General features: G+C 50.1%; 1 protein-coding gene across 1 annotated transcript in view; it reads left to right on the top strand.

The window, feature by feature from the left end:
• Nucleotides 1-4,970: 4,970 nt before the first annotated feature.
• Nucleotides 4,971-22,625, top strand: part of COL23A1 (collagen type XXIII alpha 1 chain) — a 301,907-nt gene continuing 284,252 nt past the window's right edge. The window contains exon 1 of the mRNA XM_029941143.1: nucleotides 4,971-5,076. Coding sequence (XP_029797003.1) covers nucleotides 4,971-5,076 — 106 coding nt within the window. The remainder of the gene's footprint in view (nucleotides 5,077-22,625) is intronic.

Genomic DNA, 22,625 nt, shown 5'->3' with positions numbered 1-22,625 from the left:
TCTCGATCAAGATGCTATTTTGCATGTAGGTCAGCTACATGTTTTTTCCCAACACTTTCAGGGAGGTTATGTCATGCAGCTTTTTTTAAGTTTATTTATTTTTGAGAGAGAGAGAAAGAGAGAATGAGCAGGGGAGGGGCAGAGAGAGAGAGAATCCCAAGCAGGCTCTTCACATCAGTTCAGAGCCTGATGCATAGTTCAGACTCACAAACTGCAAGATCATGGCCTGAGCTGAAATCAAGAGTCAGGGGTGGCTAAGTCGGTTGAGCATCTGGCTTTGGCTCAGGTCATGATCTCACGATTCATGGGTTCGAGCCCCGCAACGGGCTCTGTGCTGACAGTTAGCTCAGAGCCTGGAGCCTGCTTCATATTCTGTATCTTCCTCTCTCTCTGACCCTCCCCTGCTCGTGCTGTCTCTCTCTGTCTCTCAAAAATAAAAAACAAAAACAAAACCAAAAGCGTGAAATCAAGAGTCAGACACTTAACCGATTGAGCCACCCAGGCGCCCCTGTCATCCAGTTTTAACATAGTTAGAGTCACTTGTCACAGCCCACATTTCATCCAGGGATTCTCTGATAGCCTGGTTGAATTTTTTTTTTTTAAATTGCGCCCATTAAAGTTCACTCTTTGTGACATGCAGTCTTAAAGTTTTTGACAAACACGTAGAGTCCTGTGTTCAGCCCCTCAGTGCCTGACAGACCAGTCCCGTCTCCCAACGATCTTCTCCTTGTACTTCCGTCCTCACTCTCTGGCCTTTGGCAACCCCAGACCTGATTTTTGTCTGTTTAGTTTTGTGAGGCCTGACTGTGGATAGCAACTGTTGGTTTCTTGTTAGTGAAGAACTTTGCTCGTAAGCAGGGGTTGTCTTGCTTTGTGACTGGAGCTGGTTGCTACCAGGATCAAGGCCCCACTCTGGCGCTTACCTTGCCCTCTGTGGCCTCAGTTTTCTCATCTGTGAATGGGCATGATAATAGTCCCAGCCCCATGGGGGAGATTGGCAGGGCTGGACGGGATAACGGTTGTGGGCGCGGCGCCTGACCCCCAGTAAGTAATCAGTGACCCCAGTAATAGTGCTTGGTGTTCGTTATCCTCCTCATCGCCATGCCGACATGTGAAAAAAATGTCAGGGGCCGGAGAATGCTGCGCTCTTGGGTTGATGGTGGCAGTGAGGATGCACACAGGCCCCTTCCCTGTGGGGACAGGACCAGGCTGGAGGATGTGTGGCCACACTGAGAGGGTCCTCCGGTGCCTCTGTGTTAGCAGGATCCGGGAGTGCGTGTCTCAGTGGGGATGGAGTCACCTGTCATTCACAAATTGTCCTCTGCAGGGAGACTTTAGGGCTTCATTTTGGTTCTTTTACTTCCAGAATTTTTTTTTTAACTGAGGAAATGGTATCACAACATAGGAAGGATTTCTTCTTCTTCCTCCTCCATGTTTATTTATTTTTGAGAGAGAGAAAGAACGGCGGGGGGGGGGGCACAGAGAGAGAGAGAGAGAGAGAGAGAGAGAGAGAGAGAGAGAGGATCCAAAGCAGTCAGCACAAACTCAGGAACCTCAAGATCATAACCTGAGCTGAGTCAGAGGCTTAATCCCCTGAGACACCCAGGCGCCCTGCAGAAAGGGCTTCTAAAAGACATAAATCACCATAATCCTGACACCCGAAGGGGTTCCTGGTTTGGTAGCTACAGTCACCCGTGCCTGATGTAGACCTTTCATTGATGGTCTCATAAACATTCCTGCCCCGCGGGGCCACATGGTGTTTGTAAGGATACTTCATGAAATCGGGCAGTTTCATCAGGGGCTCTGCCACCCCCACTGTTTTGGGGTGCAACTTCATGAGTCTCATTCTTTGCTCCTGCTGGTTTTTATTTTCTCGAGATCTATCCCCTAGAGTAGGATTCCTCTGTCAGAGAGGTTAGGGATGTCTCTGTGGCTTTATCCGTAGCATTTTACAGAAATTAACCATCCTGTCCTTTTTTGTGTGTTCACCTATATTTCATCAAAATGCAACTGTTGGAGGCTGTGATCAAACATCTGGCCAAGTGGCCCGGACTGGTGCTCCCACACGTCATTAATAGATTTATCATCTAACTGTGTGATGCTTTTCTGAGAACCAGGATTTTCCGGGAGGGAGTAATTTTCCCCTCCTCGCTCCCCCCTCCCCCTCCCCCAGCCCCCACCCCCATCGCAACTTCAAGTCCTCCTCCTCCTCCTCACTGGAGGAGGGACCGCTCCCAAAGTCTCAGGAACTTTTCTCAGAAACTCATCCTTTATTTACTTTAGGAGTCAGGACTTGTTTGCATATGTAAAACCAGGACCATATTGTTTGCAGATGCTGGAGGTGCTGCCAGATAATTGAATGTAAAAAAGTTGCGGCTTTTAAATCTTTTTTTTTTTTGTTTGTTTTGTTTTTTTGGTTTTTACAAACCTGGACACAAAGGAATATTTTCTTAGAATGCAAAAAGAAAAAAAAAAGCAGGGAAGTAGAGATTGTGAGATTGGGTTTCTAATTCAAACATTTCACTTTGTGTTCCGGGTAGCGGCATTTCAAACCCACAGAAAGTTCGGGGCCTGGAGACTGGGGAGAGGGGAGGGGGGAGAGGGGAGGGAGGGGAGGGGAGGGGAGGGGAGGGGGGAGGGCAGCTGATAAAACTGCAGATTCACCGCATAATACAGAGAAACACAGGCATAAAAGGAGTTAGGGTTAGTGACCAAACAAAAACCCAATCCCAGTATTTTGTGACCCCACCTAGGAACCTTAACAGTGAATCCCCCTCCCCCCTCACCTTCCTGATAGTTTGCTGTTTAGTATTTTTATTTTATGATAAGAGCAGTTCAGAAGTCATTGTGTTTCCTATCAGTATTTGATAAAGCCTCCTTCCCTTTCAGGAGAGCGGCCCAGATGTGATCTCGGGTCGTTAAAAGCGAATTGATTTTAGCTTTAAATGCTTTTGTTTAAAGAAAGGAAATTAGTATGGCTTCTAGCCTGTCTAGCAATGATAAAAACAGATGAGAGCAGTCTCACACTAATTGACTGGCTTCAACGCGAAGGCTGGATTCTTTTTCCATGTAAATTTTGAAATCTGTAATTGTATCTGCAAATAGGATGGGGTGCAAGGGTGGGGGGCGTGGGTTCTGAGGTCCGCTCAGTCTGCGTCTGCATCCGCTGGCGGCTTCTGCACTTTCTGGTTCAGTGACAGTGGATGGTCCTCATGGCGCAGCCACCGGGAGCAGGAGCTGGAAGGCCCGCCCAGCTGGGGGCGGGGGCGGGGCAGGGCGGGGCCGGGGGAGGTTGTAGGGCTCTTGATCCTGGGCTGCTCCAGCCTGAGGCAGACCAGGCTTGGCTGGAGTCCCATCTCCTGTGACAATTCCAGGCTTGGTGGATCAGGGGTTCAAAACAAGGGGTGTCATTCTCACCACCTAGAAGGCAGCACTTTAGAAATAACAGTTTTGGGAGGGCACCTGGGTGGCTCAGTCAGCTGAGCATTCCACTTCAGCTCAGGTCATGATCTCTGGTCTGTGAGTTCAAGCCCCACCTTGGGTTCTGTGCTGACAGCTCAGCCTGGAACCTGCTCGGGGTTCTGTGTCTCCTTCTCTCTCAAAAAATAAATAAACATTAAAAAAAGAAATAACAGTTTTGGGGTGCCCAGGTGGCTCAGTTGGTAGAGCACAGGACTCTTGATCTTGGGGTTGTGAGTGAGCCCCATATTGAGCATAGAGATTACCGTAAAATTAAAAATTATTTGGGACACCTGGGTGGCTCAGTCTGTTGAGCATCTGACTGGCTCAAGTCCTGATCTCGCAGTTTGTGAGTTCAAGCCCCACATCGGACTCTCTGCTGTCAGACAGTCAGTGCAGAACCTGCTTCACATCCTCTGTTCCCTTTTCTCTGCCCCTCCCCCACTTGCACTGTCCCCAAAGTAAATAAATACTAAAAAAATAATAATAATAGTTGTATTTGCTGGCAGTACCATTTTCAAAGGATTTTAAATATTTGTTTTTTTTTATTGAGGAAGATTACATTTTCTGTTTGAACTTTTGGCATCAGTATCGCACGCATTTTGTCACTCAACCCATTTAGGATTTGCTTTGTTTTACCTTTAGGGATATTTTTGTTTGCTTCCTAGAGAAAGGTTAATACTTTATTCTTGTTGGGACTCCAGTCTTGGCTGGTTTGGGGATTGTGGGCCAGTCATTTCACCCTCTTAAACCTAGATTTGCGCTTTGGGACTAATTTCTTCTTCTTCTTCTTCTTCCTCTTCTTCCTCTCCCTCTCCCTCTCCCTCTCCCCCTCCCCCTCCTCCTTCTCCTTTCCCCCAAGCTTGTCCCCTCTGTGCAAGGCAGGAACAATAATCTGGGGGTCTGAGGTTACGGTTAGACTATTATAATGGAGCTTTGATGTTTGACTCTATTTCTGGGCTAACTCTTTCCCCGTCACCCAGGTCTAGCACAGGACTGGGCATGCGTAGATATTCTTGTTAGGCTGTACTGAGCCAAGGATCCCTGCTGGTAAGAAGAAAGGAAGATGTCATCTGGGTGGATTAGGCCGGGGCCTGGGCTCTGAGGCCAGTGGGCTGGCCGGTGGGGGCTGGGGTGGGTGGGGGTGGGGGTGGAAGGGAGCCTGGGGTTTCCTGGGTTCCGACAGGATCTGAGGACGGAGGGCACAAGGGCCAGTTTTGGTCGCCCTGCCCACCCGCCCTCTCCTCGCCTTGCCATCTTCACGCTGACTGCACGGCACTTTGGCTTTCCTGGATTTGTATTTGAAAATGTTGTAACAAAGCAGAAACCTACCACCTTCTTTTCAGGGGCTCCCAAGTAATTGCTGCATGTTTATTTTTGTTTCTCCTCTCTCACCCAGACTGCCTGTAGCATTTAACGATCTTGTAATAAATGTTCTCGGAAATGCCACCGCCGATGTAGATCTTTCCAATACATCGCTTTTTGCTGATTTTTCCACTTTTACTCCACTCATGCTCATTTTCTCCCCCTCTCTTTTCTTCCTGATTCAGAAGTTGGAGGGACTGATCAAGCACCGGACAGTTCGGGAAGCACCGACTGAGTGTGTCTGCCCACCTGGTAAGTGGATGTTTGATTCTTGCGAGCCCTTGGCTTCCCGAAGCCTGGCGTCCTATCTCCTGTCTGCTCAGAACTGCTGAGTTCATGATCAAGAGGCTTGCATTGGGTTCTAGTCTGTCTGTTGTACCGTGTGGACCGTCCAGGGTCTTTTTCTTCCTATGTCTTCGTCCTCCCGGACCGGTTTGCTAGTCAAAGATTCTAGGAGAGTTAACTGCTCTGATTTGATGAAGATGTTGGTGTTGGGGTAGGAACTAAGGAACTGTTAGAAATGACTTATGATGTAAAAGAAACCCCCAAAACAAAAAAAACCCAGAACAATCAAGCAAAAAGGAATGACTTATGATAAAAAAAAAACCCAAAACAACAACAAAACAAAAGAAAAAGAAATGACTTAAGGATGAAGGCTTAGGGACTGGGAAAGTAAAGCCATCTCATTTCCTAGACCGAGAAGCATGGACCATTCACACAGTGTTAATGGTATGACCCCAGCTCTGTTCAGACACGAGGGGGTAGATAAGTGACCTGGTGACTATAGGTTTTTTGGTTTTCATTTCTTTCGATGGAGGTAGAAGAGGGACGATGGGAATGTGGTCTGAATGATTCAAATAATCATGTCTCTCTCGGGTTTTGGTGGTGCAACCAGGATGGCTGTAAGACCAGGGTTTGTGGATTCCCAATCCACATGGCTGAATTCTGTTACCTATCAGGTCTTCTGCTTGTCCTCATGGGAGCTGCGCACAAACCAGCCCTGAGAATTTAGGTGTGCGGTCTTGGCCCTGGGTTTTTCAGGGTAAGAATTCCCCTCTGCAGAAGAGTGTAATACCAGTGAATGAGTCGAAAATCATAATGCTTCTTAGATTTCCCGCTGTGCCGGACAAGGTAGAGAACATGGGAGCTGAGCCCGAGGGCCCCTGTCCGTGCTGTCATTCCTTCCATTAGCCAAGCTGTCTGGCATTTCCCAATCCACTTCAGCTGGCCTAGACACAAAGCGCATTGAAAGTCAACATCTCCATATTGGGAGGTGCTCTGGGGTTTCTGTAAAGGTGGACCTCACGGTATGGACAGGATCTTATGGGCGAGTTTGAGTTAGTTTTAATAGTACCTCTAGCAGCTTAATAGCAAAAGGGACATGACGAGTAATGACATCATTAGTAGATCAGCAAGTCAGATGTTTGATTCAATGGGGGAAAAGATTCAGGTCCACAAATGAGTTTTAGGATGATCTGAATTTCCACCTCCTGCGCTCCTCCTGAGTGTTGTATGGATGTCAGTTTATGTGAGCCATGTGGATAAGTGTTTATTAAACTGGGAGTCACGGGGCACCTGGGTGGCTCCGTCAGTTAAGTGTCAGACTTCGGCTCAGGTCATGATCTCATGGCTGGTGGGTTTGATCTCTGCATCGAGCTCTGTGCTGACAGCTCAGAGCCTGGAGCCTGTTTAAGATTCTGTGTCTCCCTCTATCTCTGCCCCTCCCCCAATCACACACACTCCCTCTCTCTCTCTCTCTCTCTCAAAAATAAATGAACATTAAAACAATAAATAAACTGGGAGTCACAAAGCATTTGTGAGATATGAAATCAGTTCCGTGGGTTGGAGCCAGCATTTTGAAATGTTGAATTAGCCATGGAGTGGAATAAAAACCTATTGGAGTGAAGTTTTTGTTTGAGCTATTTCTATTTGTAGTGTGTGACCTGGATGGTGATTGAAATGGGTTTCCTGCTCCGTGTGGCTGGCCGGACGTGTCAAAGTCCCAAATACGGCCGGACAGGTGGAGGAGGCACTGAGGGGGCTTGGAGCCCTGAATAAATCTGAACCGGGTTCAAATCTTGGTCTGTCACTTATTAACAATCAAAGTCTTTATCAAAAAATTATAACAGTACCGGAGTATGCTCCGTAGGCATTTTTGAGGTCATAGAGAAAGTATAGGTCAAGCCCATGACCCGGAGGGATCCTGTGACCTGCCTCCCTTTGGGGGTCTTAGTCACCAAGAGAGGTTCCAAGAGGGTCCCAGGGAAGACCCTGGGGACTGCAAGTCTGGTCAGAAACCCCTAGTCCTGCTGAGAGGAGGGCAGTGACCTCCCCTGCTCTAGAAGGGGGCCGACTCGAAGTCAGCTCTGTGCTGCTGTTGTCAGAGGGACTTGGGGCTGCCATCAAGCTGTCCTGGGAGGTGTGGCCAGCGTGGCCAGCATGGCCAGGCCCTGATGCATGAGCAGGGGAGGGACAGAGAGAAGGAATCCCAAGCAGGCTTCACCCTGTCAGCGCAGAGCTTGACCTGGGGCTCGAACTTACGAACCGTGAGACCATGACCGGAGTCTAAACCAAGAGTCAGATGCTTAACTGACTGAGCCACCCAGGTGCCCCTCACTGGAGCTCTTTGGACTGGAGACCTTCATCAATGCAAACCGCCGCTGGCTCGCACATTGTCTCTGTCACAACAAGGACAGAGGCCTTTTTCTCTGGCACTGGAAGCCTTCAGTGATTCCTTTCTCCAGGGCTCTGATCTGCCCTGCCGACTCTCGGAGTCTGGACATGCAAACCACTCTCTGTAGCTTTGGACCCCCGTCTGATTTTAGACACTTACAGATGCCCCCGCCCACCCTGGTCCCTTCTCATGGCCTGGGGACTGTGTGATCGTTTGTCAGCTCCTGGGAGATGTGATCAAACAGACGAGTGAGGCCAGAGGAGGGGGCCACTCTTCGTGTGTTGCCCGTTGCCCATTGTGAAGTGGGCGCCGTGGGGCTGAGAAGTGGGGGGGCTCTTGCCCAACTCGGGGGTGGGAAGACTGGCAGGACTGTGCCCTGTGACCTCAGACAGGGAGGAGCCTGAGCCTTGCCCTTGGAGACTATAGAATGAGGTCATCCAGAATTTAGGGTGGGCCCTAAATCCAGTGACAAGTGTCCTTATGAGACAGAAGGGAGGGATTTGAGACCCAGAGAAACACGCAGAGGACAGAGGGACACATCTTCGAGCCCAGGGTTGCTCCCAGCCACCAGGAGCTGGAGGAAAGCAGTGCGGAGGGGATTCTCAAAGGAACCAGCCTCGGTGGCACCTTGAGTTTGCACTTCTGTTCCCCAGAACTCTGGGAGAATTTCTGTCATTTTAAGCCACCTAGTTTGTGGCGACATGTTGGGGCAGCCCTAGCAAAGGAAAGCGGACAGGAAGGTGAATCACCCTGAGGACCTTAAGGTTGCTGTGAGGGTCGAAATTTCTCAGTGGGGGTGGGATGGGGGGCTGCTACCTGGGAGTCCCCCCTCCCCCACACTGCCCGTTCTCATTCGCCTGCTCAGAGAGATGCTTCTCTGCTCCTTCAGCAGAGACCTCCAGGCCAGATGCAGGCACCTTACCCAGCACTCTTTGCTTCTGTCACCCATGTACTTAACGTTTAAAAGTGGCTGTTTGTTTTAAGTATTTATTTATATATTTTGAGAGACAGAGACAGCGTGAGTGGGGAGGAGGGAGAGCGAGAATTCCAGGCAGGCTCCTGCGCTGTCAGCACAGAGCCTGATGAGGGACTCAAACTCATGAACCGTGAGATTGTGACCTGAGCCGAAACCAAGAGTCAGACATTCAACTGCCTGAACTGCCTGGTGCCCCTAAAGTGGTTATTATTTAAAAAAAATTTTTTTTAATGTTGATTTATTTTTGAGAGAGGGACAGAGCATGAGCAGGGGAGGGGCAGAGAGAGAAGGGGACAGAATCTGAAGCAGGCTCCAGCTCTGAGCTGTCAGCACAGAGCCCAACATGGCGCTCGAACCCATGAACCACGAGATTGTGACCCGAGCCGAAGTCGGAGGCTTAACCGACTGAGCCACCCAGGGGCCCCTAAAGTGGTTATTTTTGAGAAGGAAATGACATGTGATATGATAAAAAGAAAAGTTCAAGTAATACTAAAGATTATACATGAGGAATAATTCTTCCCCATTCTCCCCCATTCTCTTGCTCACCTTTCTAAAATTTTTTTTTTTAATGTTTTGTTTTTAGTTTTGATACAGAGAGAGACAGAGCATGAGAGGGGGAGGGGCAGAGAGAGACGGAGTCACAGAACTGGAAGCAGCTCCAGGCTCTGAGCTAGCTGTCAGCATAGAGCCTGACGCAGGGCTTGAACTCATGGATATGAGATCTGACCTGAGCCGAAGTCGGAGGCTTAACCGACTGAGCCACCCAGGTGCCCCTTGCTCACCTTTCTAGAGGCTTTGCCAGTGTGCCCTTGACCTTCTAGAGCAGTGCTGCCCAGCAGAACTTTCTGTGATGTGGAAACGCTCTGCGGTCTAGGCCAATCGGCAACCACTCCTGGCTGTCCAGCCCTTGATGTTGTGGCTGGTGTGACAGAGAGGGTGAATTTTAAAATTATTACTCCGCTTAAATCGCCACATGTGGCTAGTGGCGAAGGGACAGGCTGGTTTTTGAGGTAGCATATGTACATTTCAGTGAGGAGCGCCACTCCTGTTTTTCTTTCCGCAAAGGGTATCCTAGGCTGGTGTCCCTGAACCCCTTTCTTTGATCACAGTTTCTCTGAGACGGTGAATCAGTCTGCATATCACAGAGCATGCACTACATCGTTTTGGTTAAATGATGGCATCTTTATGTCCTGTGAAGAGCCTGGCCAGTCCCCACCAAGGAGGTTTTGGTGGTTTCCTGTCCTGTGTCTTTTTTTTTTTTTTTTAAGTTTTATTTATTTATTTTGAGAGGGGGAAGAGAGAGTGAGCACGAGTGAGGAAAGGGCAGAGACGGAGAGGGAGAGAGAGAATCCCAAGCAGGGTCTCCCACTGTCAGCGCAGAGCCCAACCCGGGGCTCAAACTCACGAACCTTGAGATCGTGACCTGAGCCGAAATCGGGAGTCAGATGCTTCACGGACTGAGCCGCCCGGGCGCCCCTCCTGTCCCGTGTCCTTAACAGCGTAGCCTGCAGGAAAGCATGGCGGGGGCGGGGGGGAGGACTGCCTTCTCACTCTGTTTTCTGCCCTCCTCGTGCCTTGGGCCGAAGCCAGCCCTGAGCCAGGCACCGCTGCTGCCCCTGGGGGTGTCAGGCCAGACGGACAGGAGCCCACAGTCTGTTGGTGGAGGCTGCCGTCAGAGCAGTTCTAGAATATCGCAAGAAGGGCCCTGGCAGGGCTATTCCCAAGCCTGTCCTGTGACAGAGGAGGCACAACCCGGCCCCCACTGCTCTGAGAGTCATGACCCGGAGCATACTACGGGTGGGTCAGGGCTGGCACCCAAGACCTTGGAGCCTGAGAACCTTGGATTTGAATCTTGATGCTGCCCCCTGATCCTCCACTGGGTGGTCCATCCTGCACGTCCTGGGATGGGCCACTCTGGGCCAAGCATCAGAATGCCAGTGTTCTAACATCCTATGTTACTAAAGAAAAGGAGACTTACTAGCTCATAAAACTGGGAATGGAAATGTCAGAGGTCAGGCTGTATTCAGGTTGATGTGAATAAATGCCAGGGAACTGTGTAACTTTGAACCGTTCAGTCATTTTGGATTTATTTACATTTTACCAAAATTTTAAAAGAAGCCCCAGAATTGACCCTAATTTGCCCACATTGGGGCAGATGCCTGTGCCTGAATTAATTGCCGTGCCTGGAAGATGGCTCTGGGTCATGTGACTGTTTTGGACCTGGGAGAGGCAATCGTGAGGGTGGGTTGACTTTGCCAGGACCATGTGGTCTGAGAATGGGGAAGGGTAGTTACCGCAAGGAATACTAGGGTGCTGTTCCCGGAGGAACACACAGTGGATTTCACCGGGTGGACGTAAATAAGAGATTACTGCTGCAGGGGCACCTGGCCAGTCCAGGTGGCCCTCAGCGGGGGACTGTAGACAGAGTCTGGGTGTGACCAGAGGTATTTTCCCTCCATTGAACTTGTCGAGTACTCAGCAGGGCCCAGTGATAAAGCGCTCGGACTCTGGCCCCAGACTGCCTGGTTCAAGTTCTGTCACTTACCAGCTCGATGACCTTGGACGAGTAACTTATCCAACTGGTGCCTCAGGTTTTCATCTGTGAAGTGCAGTTTGCAACAGTAGCTACATCCTGGGATTATTGCAAGGATCGAATGAGCTAATGCATGTGAGTGGCTTCGAACAGGGCCTGGGACCCACTTCCTGAGAGTTAGTTGTCGTCACCATGAACTCAGATCCATCGTCCCCGTCCAGACCCACCGTGCAGCCTGTTGCCTTCTGGAGTTTTGCTGGTGTCAGGCAGGGCTGCCAGAGAGATGGGGAGAGATGGGAATATTCTGGAGGGAAAGAACAAAGGCTTGGCAGACTGTATTGGCGTGTTCTTCTGGGACATGGGTGAGAAAATGCTGGCGACAGAACACAGGAGTGAGAGAACTGGAAAGAAAAAGGAAGCGTGTAGCTCGTGAGTTCTTGTCCACCGTGAACGGCATCCAGGGAGACAAGTGCAAAGCCTGGAGTACCCTTCGCTCTGGCTTTTAACCCGGCTCCACCTGCCCTGGGAGTTTGTTAGGAACTTTGCAGAAAAGTGGGAGTACTTTTCCTTTCTTCTTCGTGCCCCACTGTATCCTCAGATCACACACCAGAGAGGTCGTGTGTGGTTTCCAAATGATGCGCACCGACAAACAGACGAGTCAGGGTGACGTTCACTGCTCTGTGACAGAGTCTGGAAGTTTGAGCAGGAGAGTGGACCCTAACGGGAGCATGATGCAGAGCCTTGGACGCCTCACTGATAGTTTATGGTTGATGTTACAGAGCAGAACAGAAGTGCTAAAAGTTCCTTGTGTTTGGCTCGTTTTTTGGTGTAAGAAAGAGCTTAGTGAAGGAGCTGTACCCTTTCTTTTTATTTCAATGTTTATGTATTTTGAGAGACAGAACAAGAGAAAGAACATGAATAGGGGAGGGGCAGAGAGAGGGAGAGAATCCCAAGCAGGCCCTGCACTGCCAGCACAGAGCCCGATGCGGGGCTTGATCCCACAAACCGTGAGGTCGTGACCTGAGCCAAGATCAAGAGTTGGATGCTCAACCCACTGAGCCACCCAGGTGCCCCCCGGGTATATACCCTTTCTTCGTACCCTGAAGCAAGAAATTGTGTTTCCCCTTTTGATTATTTATTCACAGAATTTAAAAAATAATGGCTTGCAGGGGTGCCTGCGTGCCTTAGTTGGTTAAGCATGCAACTTCGGCTCAGGGTCATGATCTCACAGTTTGTGGGTTCGAGCCCAGTGTCAGGCTCTGTGCTGACAGCTAGCTCAGAGCCTGGAGCTTGTCTACAAACTTTGTATCTCCCTCTCTCTCTGACCCTACCCTGTTCGCGTTGTCTCTCTCTGTCTCTCAAAAATAAATAAAATTAAATTAAATTGAAAAAATAATGGCTTGCTTATTTATTTATTTATTTATTTATTTATTTATTTTTATATGTTACCTACCTGACTGGAATTTATGGTATAAAAAGGTCTCTTGATGGCAGTTTTCGCGTGATGTAAGACTGCACAGAGTTGAAGGAGACGATTTGGGTGTTTGATCTTGCTGATTTGTGGGCTAGAATCCTCTGGAGTGTGGTCTCTGGTCCCCAGTCATCATACCTCGATACTTGCTCCTTCTTTCATTCATTTCTCCAAACTGTTTTGTGCTTCTCCCATGTGTGACATTGACAGACTGACAGAGCCTGTCACTGGGGGCAGATACAAGCACCTTACTCTATGACGAATAGGAAGAGCCTGAACAGAAAAGTCTCATAGAGGGGCGCCCGCTGCCTCAGTCGGTGCCATATCCGGCTCTGGGTTTCAGCTCAGGTCGTGATCTCACGGTTTGTGGGATTGAGCCCCATGTCAGGCTCTGCAGTGACAATGGGATTCTCTCTCTGCCCCTCTCTCTGCCCTTCCCCTGCCTACTCTCTCTCGTTCTCTCAAAATAAATGAATAAAGTTTAAAAAGAAATAATAAAAAAAAGGAAAGTCTTATAGACACAGAAAGAGGGGAGAGATCGGCTCAGATCAGGAGGACCTGGACGGGGGAAGATGGTAGCCGGGCAGGATCTCGAAGACTGTTCGGCATCTCAGCCAGGTGGAATAGGGGACACATTTCCTGGTTGCACCATCCTGAGCAGAGAGTCCTGGGAGCAGCGGGGAACCCTGGTTGGTCAGAAGGTGGCGGCAGGAGGTTAGGGCACATCTTGGGTGTGGAGGGATGTGGGTGTTACTCCTCAGGACAACGCCCTTGAAGGAATCTGAATTGGAGATCAGCGTTAAGAGGACTTTAGAAACAGCCGGAGGCAGATTTGGTTCTAGCAGAGAAGCCCCCGGAGAGGGTGCTCAGTGTTGGTAGGTAGGGATGGTCTTTGTCTTGTCCCCTGCTGTGTCTCCTGAGCCAAGAATGGTGCTGGGCACGTGGTGGAGGGATGGTGAGTGGCTGCTGGGTGACTTCCGGAGAGGAGAGGTCACGAGGACTTGAATGGGGGCCCGTGAGAACGGATGGCGGGGAGCAGCTGCAGGAGGCAGGGGCCGCGTGGGGGACAGAAGTCACAAACGGGATGGACGGGCACTGGCAGGGGCAGAGGTGCCTAAGCTGCAAGCCTGGGGGAGGCTGATGCCCTGAGCAGGAACAGGAAATCCCCAGAGACGGATTTGGAAGGGAAGATGGTAAGCATGTCTTTGGACAGAGAGTGGCTTCGGGAGCCGATTAGTAGACCCACTGATGAACGGGGGACGATAATTAGGGGTCTTCTCGTAAGGCATCATCTAGCTACTCTGAGTCTATTAATCACGAAATGTACCCTGTCCTGTAAATAAAGGCCTCGGGGTTTAACTGTGTGCTGACCGTTGGAATTTGGAGATTTTCTTGTGACCACCAGAGGGAGCCCACTATATTCATTTCATTCTATAGAAATTTAACAGGCATTGAAAAGCAATGGATAATTAATACTAAAAAAATATGGACTACAAAGCACACAGAAGTTCAAAGCTGGGGCAGTGACACTCAGAGCTAAGCACCCACGCTGGTGTTTTTTTTCCTTCTCAATTGGAAGATGCCTCAGAATCTTCCAGAAGATTCCAGAATCAGGTGGTTTGCTGGAGGCTGTGATGATTATGCAAAGGGTGAACACATGCCTGGGACAGTTGCCCCACCTACCTAACGTGTATTGAGTGCCATGTGGTTTAGTCATCACAGAGAATCCGGAGGCTGTAGGACTCAAACTGTCTTGACCTCAGCTTGGCCAATTCCGTGCCAACTATTGGGTGACAGGTGCAACCTGTCACTGTGTGAGGTGTCATGTGACAACACTGTGTGGTCGATTATTAAACGTCTTATGTATCAGGAGCCACTCACGTGGTGGCACTGCCTTTTCCCAGGGGATGTTCAATGGTGGCATCATCTCTGTCTTCTCACTGTACTTCTTATGCTAAAGTATATTCCAAATGGACCAAAGACTTAAATATGAAAAATGAAACCATAAAGCAGTCGGAAAGCATGAAACAGGGAAGATTTGGCCCCCAGGACACATTTGGCAATGTTTGGGGACATTGTTTTGTTTGTCTCCATGTGGGGTGTGGCTGGGGTGCTACTGGCATCTAGAGTGTAGAGGCGAGAGATACCCCCAAACGTCCTCCAAGGCACAGGACGGCCTCCGACACAAAAACATGATCCCGCCCCCCAATGTTGGTGGTGTCCAGGCTGAAAAACCCTGCCATTGTTTAAAGTGTTTTCTTTAACATTTTAAGCTTAGAGCTTATATTTTCTGTACAGAAAAATCTCACCCTGACAGATTTAAACAATAAATAAAAAACTGAAAACAATTCAACATACACAACACATGTACAGCTGATATTCACAAAGTATAAAGTTCTTGCAAGAGAATAAGGAAAAGTCAAATATTGTGGAAGAATGGGCAAAGAATAGGAATAGGGAGTCCCCAGTGAAAAATACAAACGGTGACACTTTCCTTCGGTGGCTACTTATAGTGCATCCGCTCTATGCCAGGGATTGCTCTGGGCACTTGCAAAGATCATCCATCGTGAATAATTGTGGAAATTCCTAGTAAAAGGAGATAATTGTTTTCAGTGATCAGATAATGTTTAAATTATTTCAGTCTTTCTGGAGGGCACTTGTTGCAGATGAAGTCCAACGGCAGTCTGCCGGAGAGATCTCTTTTGTTGGGGAATTCTGTCTTCTTGTTCTATGTAGGCCTTCAGCTGGTTGGGTGAGGCCCACCCACATTATGGAGGGCAATCTGCTTTACTCCAAGTCCACCTAATTGGGATGTTAATCTCATCTCCCCACCCCCATCCTCATAGAAACATTCAGAATAGTGTTTGACCACGGATCTGGGCATCATGGTTCAGCCAAGTTGACCCATGAAATTAGCCATCACATCTGTCTGTGTCTTGGCATTTCTCCACCTTATTCTTGCCCCCTTCTCTGGACCCATCTCTCAAATCACATCACCTTCCTATGCCCTAAGGAATGACTTAGTTTCTCAGTCCGAACCTGTGTGTCATTCCTCTGCCCAAAGTGTCTCTCCTCCTGGCATTTTTTCCCGAAATATCCATATTCTTTCTTCTCCATCCACTGGCTCTGCGGCTGGCTGGTAATAGGCCCTCCTTGAGTGTTGGACGGGGTGGCGGGAGCAAAGGACAAACTCAGCCCTTCGTAAGGGAACACGTAGAATTCAGCTCTTTCTATTAATACGTGTGGGTGATTTGTGGAGTGCCAGGTCTGTTAGAGGGCAGTTCTAGAGAAGGGGTAACAACATCTAGAAAGCTCCCATAGCTGACATTGGCCTTCTTCAAACAGGGTGGCCTGCATGCAGGGGCAGCTTCTGGACTCGGGTGGGAGAGCCTCTTGGAGAGGCATTGACCTCCTTTTTTTTTTTTTTTTTAAGTTTATTTAGTTTTAAGAGTGGGGAAAGGGCAGAGAGAAAGTGGGGGGAGAGGGAGAGAGAGAATCCCAAGCCCTCCGCTGCGGGGCTTGAACCCAGGAACTGTGAGATCACGACCAGAGCCGAAACCAAGCATCCGATGCTTAACCCGCTTGAGCCACCCAGGCGCCCCTCCTTTTTGTTTTTAAACTTGATACTCTCTTTCCATTCTTTTCCAGTGTTTTCTCCACTTGGCCTTTTCTCCTTCCTCACTTTGGCTTAACTCTGGCCAGGGCTTGGCTAGGCTGAGCTCTGAGCTGGCTCCGGGGTCTGATGATTGGAAGCAATTGCATTTGGTTTGGCGCTGGCCAGGGCCCCTTCCCTGTGAATCAGATCCGCTGCTGCCGGCTCGCCTTGGGACACTTGCCGCTCTGTGTCGGAAATCTGTTCCTTACAAGGAAACGCTTCAGAGATACCCTTCCTGAAAAGCCTTCCCATCCTCTGCAGCTAACGTTTCCTATACTTTCTGTTCTAGTAACCTGCCTCCCTGCGTCCTGTTGCCTAAACCGAGCAGGGTTTGGGAGTTGCATAGACCTGGGTACCTCCAGACACCTCCCTAGATGGGAAAGCCTCACTTCTTCGCAGGACCGTCCCCCACATCTCTTGTCTGCCCTTGGACCGCCTAGCCTCTCACCCCGCTTTTCCTCCTGGGGTCTCATGCAGGCTCTCTGTGCCACCACAGAGCTGGGATCCCTGCAGCCTCGCCGAGGTGGTGCCGGCACGCTCCCTGTGTGCCCTCACCCTTGGCACAGGTGGCCTCAGACTTGCCTTCTGTCCTCCCCGGGGCTGACCAAAGTCGGAGCTGTGGACAGAAGCAGCTGCCCTTGCTAAACTGTACGAACAGAATCGGCTGTGGCAGAAACACACAGAAGTGTCTCCTCTCCCCCTTCCTGTGTTGGTGGGGCTCGCTCTGGCCCGTGGTGCTGCATGCACCCTCTCACTTCATCACTAAGTGTTTAGTAGCATCAGGTCGTGGGAGCTGGGCCCTGGGATGAGCCCCCAGACCCAGGAAAGAGGCCAAGTAGCCAGCCTGGTGTTGCAGGGAGCGGGTGGGGGGCGCGGGGAAGGAAGATGTCTCGGCAGATAGTGAGCGAGTTAGCGTTTGGGTCCCTGGCGGCAGAATGGAGAGGGCAGAGTTGAGTGCAAGGGGAAGTGTTGGAAGGAAAAGCAGAGCTCACGGAAGCGCTGCTCATGTTGGGGAGGAGACTTGTGGAGGACAGGATGCGGGAAGGTTCTGGGAACCTGGGCAGCACGTCCCCAGGGTCTCAGATGCCTCCCAGCCAGCTGTTTTTTTTTTTAGGTGTGTCACTCTGCTTGAGGTTCAGGGTCTCAGGCCTGGATTCTGTGCCCATCCCTCTGCCTGGGACCTCCAGGCGGGGCCGAGAGGCAGGGAGGCACCTCTCCTGTGGGTGCCAGGGTGCCTCTGGGTGTCCAGGAGAGGAGGCTGGATTTGGATGTGGGTGGATCCAGCCGTGAGTGCCTGATGTGGGCACCGCCCACAGGCTCTGTAAGTTGTTTGAGTCTTTAAACTGTCTGTCTCCTTGGGGCGTCTGGGTGGCTCCGTCAGTTAAGTGTCCGACTCTTGATTTCAGCTCAGGTCATGATCTCCTGGTTCATGAGATGTTTGTTTATTTTTGAGAGTGAGAGAGAGAGCAAGAGCAGGGGAGGGGCAGAGAGAGGGGGAGACACAGAGTCTGAAGCAGGCTCCAGGCTCTAAGCTGTCAGCACAGACCCCGATGTGGGGCCCAAACCCATGAACTGTGAGATCATGACCTGAGCCAAAGTCGGACACTTAACCGACAGAGCCACCCAGGTGCCCCTCATGGGTTCATGAGTTTGAGCCCCATGTGGGACTCTGTGCTGACACCTTGGAGCCTGCTTGGGATTCTCTCTCTCTCTCTCTCTCTCTCTCTCTCTCTCTCTATCTCTCTCTCTCCTCTGCTTGCTTTCTCTACTTTCTCTCTCTCTCAAACAAACTTAAAAAAATTAAACTGTCCATGTTCTCGTGTAAAATGGGATAACCTTCACGTACTTGATGGGCTTGTGTTGAGGAAACACGGAGATGAACACATGTGGAAGTGCTTGGCAAACGTTAGGCATCTAAGAATGTCTGTTCATGTGTCCCTGAGGAAACTGACCTGTGGTCCCCTCCCGAGGCGGGAGACAGCCACACGCAGATCATTGTTGCGGGAGGCGCCTTACTGAGAGAGTGAAGACCGGGATCGTGGGGACACTGCTTGTGTTGTCTCGCCCGCAGAACAGCGTCGATTCTGCTTAGACTCTTGGTTCATGAGCTGCCAGATCCCCAGTGAAGCTGCTGCTCCAGGATGCAGAAAGAGCAGCTCCTGGCTCCTTGGGGAGCCCTTGAACTTGACAATCCGCAGGCAGCAGCATAAAGCTCTTTTCTTTTGGGAGGCCCTGGGGTCTCCCCCATGACGCAGCCGAGCCTCTCTTCCTTCCCTGACTCCACTGTTCTTTTTTATGTTTGCAGCCCTGCCTTTAGAAACGGGACAGAATGCCGGCCGCGCTGCCTTGCCCGCGAGGTCGGGGCTTTCATGACCCGTGGCTTGAAGTGGCCTGTTGCCTGGTCTGTTTCTTTAGAAGTGGCCTCGTGTGGCCCACTCACGGGCGAGCACAGAAAGTTCAAAGCTCTGTGGGCTGAGGTTCCGTGGAGGGGGCAGGGCTCACGAGGAAGAACAGTCCTGCAAACAAAGTCTGGTGCGTGGCCAACATGGAGGAGCGGCCAGACCTCAGTCCCTTACTAGAAGTGCACACACCTGCCTCTCCTGTGGCGCTTTCTACCAGATGTACCTTTAAAGGGATGGGGCACCTGGGTGGCTCAGTCGGTTGAGCTTCCGACTTCAGCTCAGGTCATGATCTCGCGGTTTGTGGGTTTGAGCCTCACATCAGGGTCTGTGCTGACAGCTCGGAGCCTGGAGCCTGCTTTGGTTTCTCTGTGTGTCTCTCTCTCTGCCTCTCCCATGCTCAAACTCTGTCTCTCTCTGTCTCTCGACAGTAATTAAATGTTAAAAAAAACTTTTTTAAATGCGGGTGTCTCACTTGGGCTCAGGTCATGATCTCGCAGTTCGTGAGTTCGAGCCCGCACCCGGGCTTGCTGCTGTGAGCACAGATCTGCTTCAGATCCTCTGTTCCCTTTTCTCTCTGAACATGCTCCACTCATACTCTCTCTCTTAAAAATAAAAAAAGAAAAGGGTATGGACAAGACCACATGTGCCCCTGGGTGAGTGGAGGCAGCAGGTGACGTGGAGGCAGGGCGGGGGGGTGCACCAGAGCTGGACTACCCACAGTAGGACTGGACAGTCACTTTCCTCCTTCCTGTCACCCGGGTTGGGATGAGGGGGGACTCTATTGGCCCAAGTGCTTGCAGAAGGTGCAGCTGTGTCCAGGAGTGGCACACTTACTGGCTGTGACTGTGGACCTCAAAGCGCCCAGAAGGGGTCTGGCCACTTAGCATTTTCTCTGTGTGTATGTGTATGTGTCGGGGGGAGGCACAGACAGGACAGAGGGCTGCCTCTGAGGAAGGCTAGGAACACCTGCCCAGGGGTGACTGTCCCCCCGTCCTGCACCCCCAACAGGACTTGAGCTTAATTTCCAGGAGGACAAGGTCGTGCCTTCCACCCACCCTCCCATGCCCGTTTGCTCCCTGAAATGTACATCCACTCCTCTCGCCTGCTCCCCTCTTGGGATCCAGGGGCTCCGTCAGGAGGGGTCTGGGAGGATCACACCTGGGCACTGGCCCCTTCGTGGCTTGCGGGGGGTGGAGCGTGTAGAAAATTGGGGAAGATGTATGTGTTGGAGGGGTAGGCTGCACGTGGGGGGTTGGGGAGCATAACTCAGGAGAGAGCGTATATGTGGGTGAATGCAAGGGGGTTGCTTCGGCGGAAGAGGTAGAGGTGAAGGAGGCGTGAGAGACGGGGAGCGACTCGTGAACTCAGGTGCATCTGCACTGTCCCCGTGCTGACTGTGTTGTCCCCACGGCACCTCTTGATGGTAGCCTCATTTTCTACCCAGAGCAGACCATTTGCTTCACCCTGAAGGTCCCTGCCTCCCCCCATGGCCCCCCTTTCCAGTCTTCTTAGCCAATTGCTCTCCTTTTATTTTTTTATTAAAAAATTTTTAAAGTTTGTTTATTTTGAGAGAGAGAGAGAGAGAGAGAGAGAGAGAGAGAGAGTGCAAGAGCACATGAGCAGGGAAGGGGCAGAGAGAGAGAGAGAGAGAGAGAGAGAGAGAGAGAATCCCAAGCAGGTACCTACCGACAGGCTCAGTCCCACAAACCAAGAGGTCATGACCTGAGCAGAAATCAAGAGTCGGACGCTGAGCTGACTGAGCCACCCAGGTTCCCCATTGTATTTTATTTTATTTTAGTGGTTTTGTTCTGTTTGTTTTTTCCTCCCTCCTTTTCTTAAAAAAAAAATTATTGGGGGCACCTGGATGGCTTAACTGGCTAAGCGTCCGGCTTCAGCTCAGGTCATGAGCTCACGGTTTGTGGGTTCGAGCCCTGCGTCGGGCTCTGTGCTGACAGCTCAGAGCCTGGAGCCTGCTTCTAGTTCTGTGTGTCTCTCTCTCTGACCCTCCCCTGCTCACACTGTCTCTCTCTGTCTCTCAAAAATAAATAAAACACATTTAAAAAAATTAAAAAAAATAAAAATAAATTTAAAAATTATCATAAAAGCAAGCTGTGCTGCTTAAAATTACCCACCGCCCCCCTCCTCAAAAACAACATAGCACTGAATTCCAAAGAAGTCTCCCTGTTCGCCCACCACCCTCTCCAGTATCATTCCCTGGATATAAATATTTTACAAATATACACGTTTAAGTTCTTGCAGAAATAAAATAATATGTGGTTTTATGAACTTTTTTTTTTTTTGTCTTCGCAATTGAAAGGTACAAATCTCCGTCCATCCACCTACGTGGACTCCAGGGGCCCGTGGCCGAGTACGTGGAGACCCGTCCAAATAAGCGAAAACCCGTGACTCCAGGCGGGGAGCTGGGCAGCCTCCCTGCTTTCCCTCCACCCTCCTGGACCTTTTCCAACATGTCCTTCCACACCAGTGGTTTTGCACTCTTTCCAGTGTAAAAGTCTCCCGGCCAGTGTCCTGCTCCTGATTCTGGGGCCACGGTGAACATGCACACACTTGATCTTCTGTGTTTCTGCAGCCATTAGCAGCTTTGGTCACTATAATATCGACATATTGGAGGGCGCCCAGCTGGGCTCAGTTGGAAGAGCAGAGACTCTTGATCTCGGGGTTGTGAGTTTGAGCCTGACATTGGGTGTGGAGAGTACTTACAGATAAAATCTTAAGAGGCACCTGGGTGGCTCAGTTGGTGAAGCATCTGACTTGAGCTCAGGTCATGGTCTCACGGTTTGTGAGTTTGAGCCCCGCATCCGGCTCGCTGCTGTGAGCACAGAACTCGTTTCAGATCCTCTGTCTCTGTCGCTCTCTGCCCCACCCCCATTTCTTGCTCTTTCCCTCTCAAAATGAACAAATAAAGTTAAAAAAAGTAAAATCTTAAAAAAAAAAAAACTACAGCCTACAGCATATCTGTACCTCTGATGTCTGCTTCATTATTTGTTTTAACTCTTTGTCCAAACAGAACTTTTTTTAAATTTTATTTTTTGTTTTTGAGAGACAACATGAGCAGGGGAGAGGCAGAGAGAGGGAGACACAGAATCCGAAGCAGGTTCCAGGCTCTGAGCTGTCAGCACAGAGCCCTATGTGGGGCCCAAACCCATGGCCGTGAGATCATGACCTGAGCCGAAGCCAGATGCCCAACCGACTGAGCCACCCAGGCGCCCCTCATTATTTGTTATAACTCTTTGTCCAAACGGAACTTCTAAGGCCAAGCACATATCCTAAATTTGCAGGATGGTCAGTTTGCACAGAGAGCACACACCTGTGTCCCAGACAGGAAACAGCACATGACCCGCCCTCCAGAGACAAGCCCAGTTGCCCCTGGGGTGACCAGCATCCTAGTTTCTCACACGTTAGACTAGTGTGGCCTGTTTTTGTACTTTACATGAATGGAATCACATGGTGTAGATTTGCTTGTGTCTTTAGTTGAGCATGAGGATATCTATCCATTTTGCTACATGTGGTTGTGGATTATTTATTGGTTTATTTTTATTTTTTTAAATGTTTATTTTGAGAGAGAGAGAGCATGAGCTGGGGAGAGGGACAGAGAGAGAGAGGGAGAGAGAGAGAATCCTAAGCAGGCTCTGTGTCGTCAGCACAGAGCCCGACACCAGGCTCGAACTCAAGATCCGTGAGATCATGACCTGAGCCGAAGTCAGACGCTTACCTGATTGAGCCACCCAGGAGCCCCTCTGCTGCCATTTTCAATGACAGTATTTTGGAAAATTTGTTTTCCAGTTTGTTGCTGACAATTTTTCAGGTTGCTCTTATTTCCAGCGTCCTTGGCACCTTTGCTCGTTAACGCTTAACGGTTTAACAGTCTTTAGATTTTCCGCGTATTTTCTATCATATTGTCTATAAATAGAGGTTTTTGTTGGTTTGTTTCTTATTCTGTGCCCTTTATTTCTTTTGCTGGACTCACTGCTCTGGCTGAGGCCTTCCGTCGTGCCAGATAGAAGTATTTTTACTTCTGGTGCAGGCATCCTGGTTTCATAACCAGACTCGGAGGAAACATGAAGTACCA

The sequence above is a fragment of the Suricata suricatta genome, chromosome 6 (genome assembly GCF_006229205.1).
Source record: "Suricata suricatta isolate VVHF042 chromosome 6, meerkat_22Aug2017_6uvM2_HiC, whole genome shotgun sequence".
Lineage (NCBI taxonomy): Eukaryota > Metazoa > Chordata > Mammalia > Carnivora > Herpestidae > Suricata > Suricata suricatta.
Note: the sequence above shows the minus strand (reverse complement) of the source record. Positions and strands in the feature narration are given on the sequence as shown.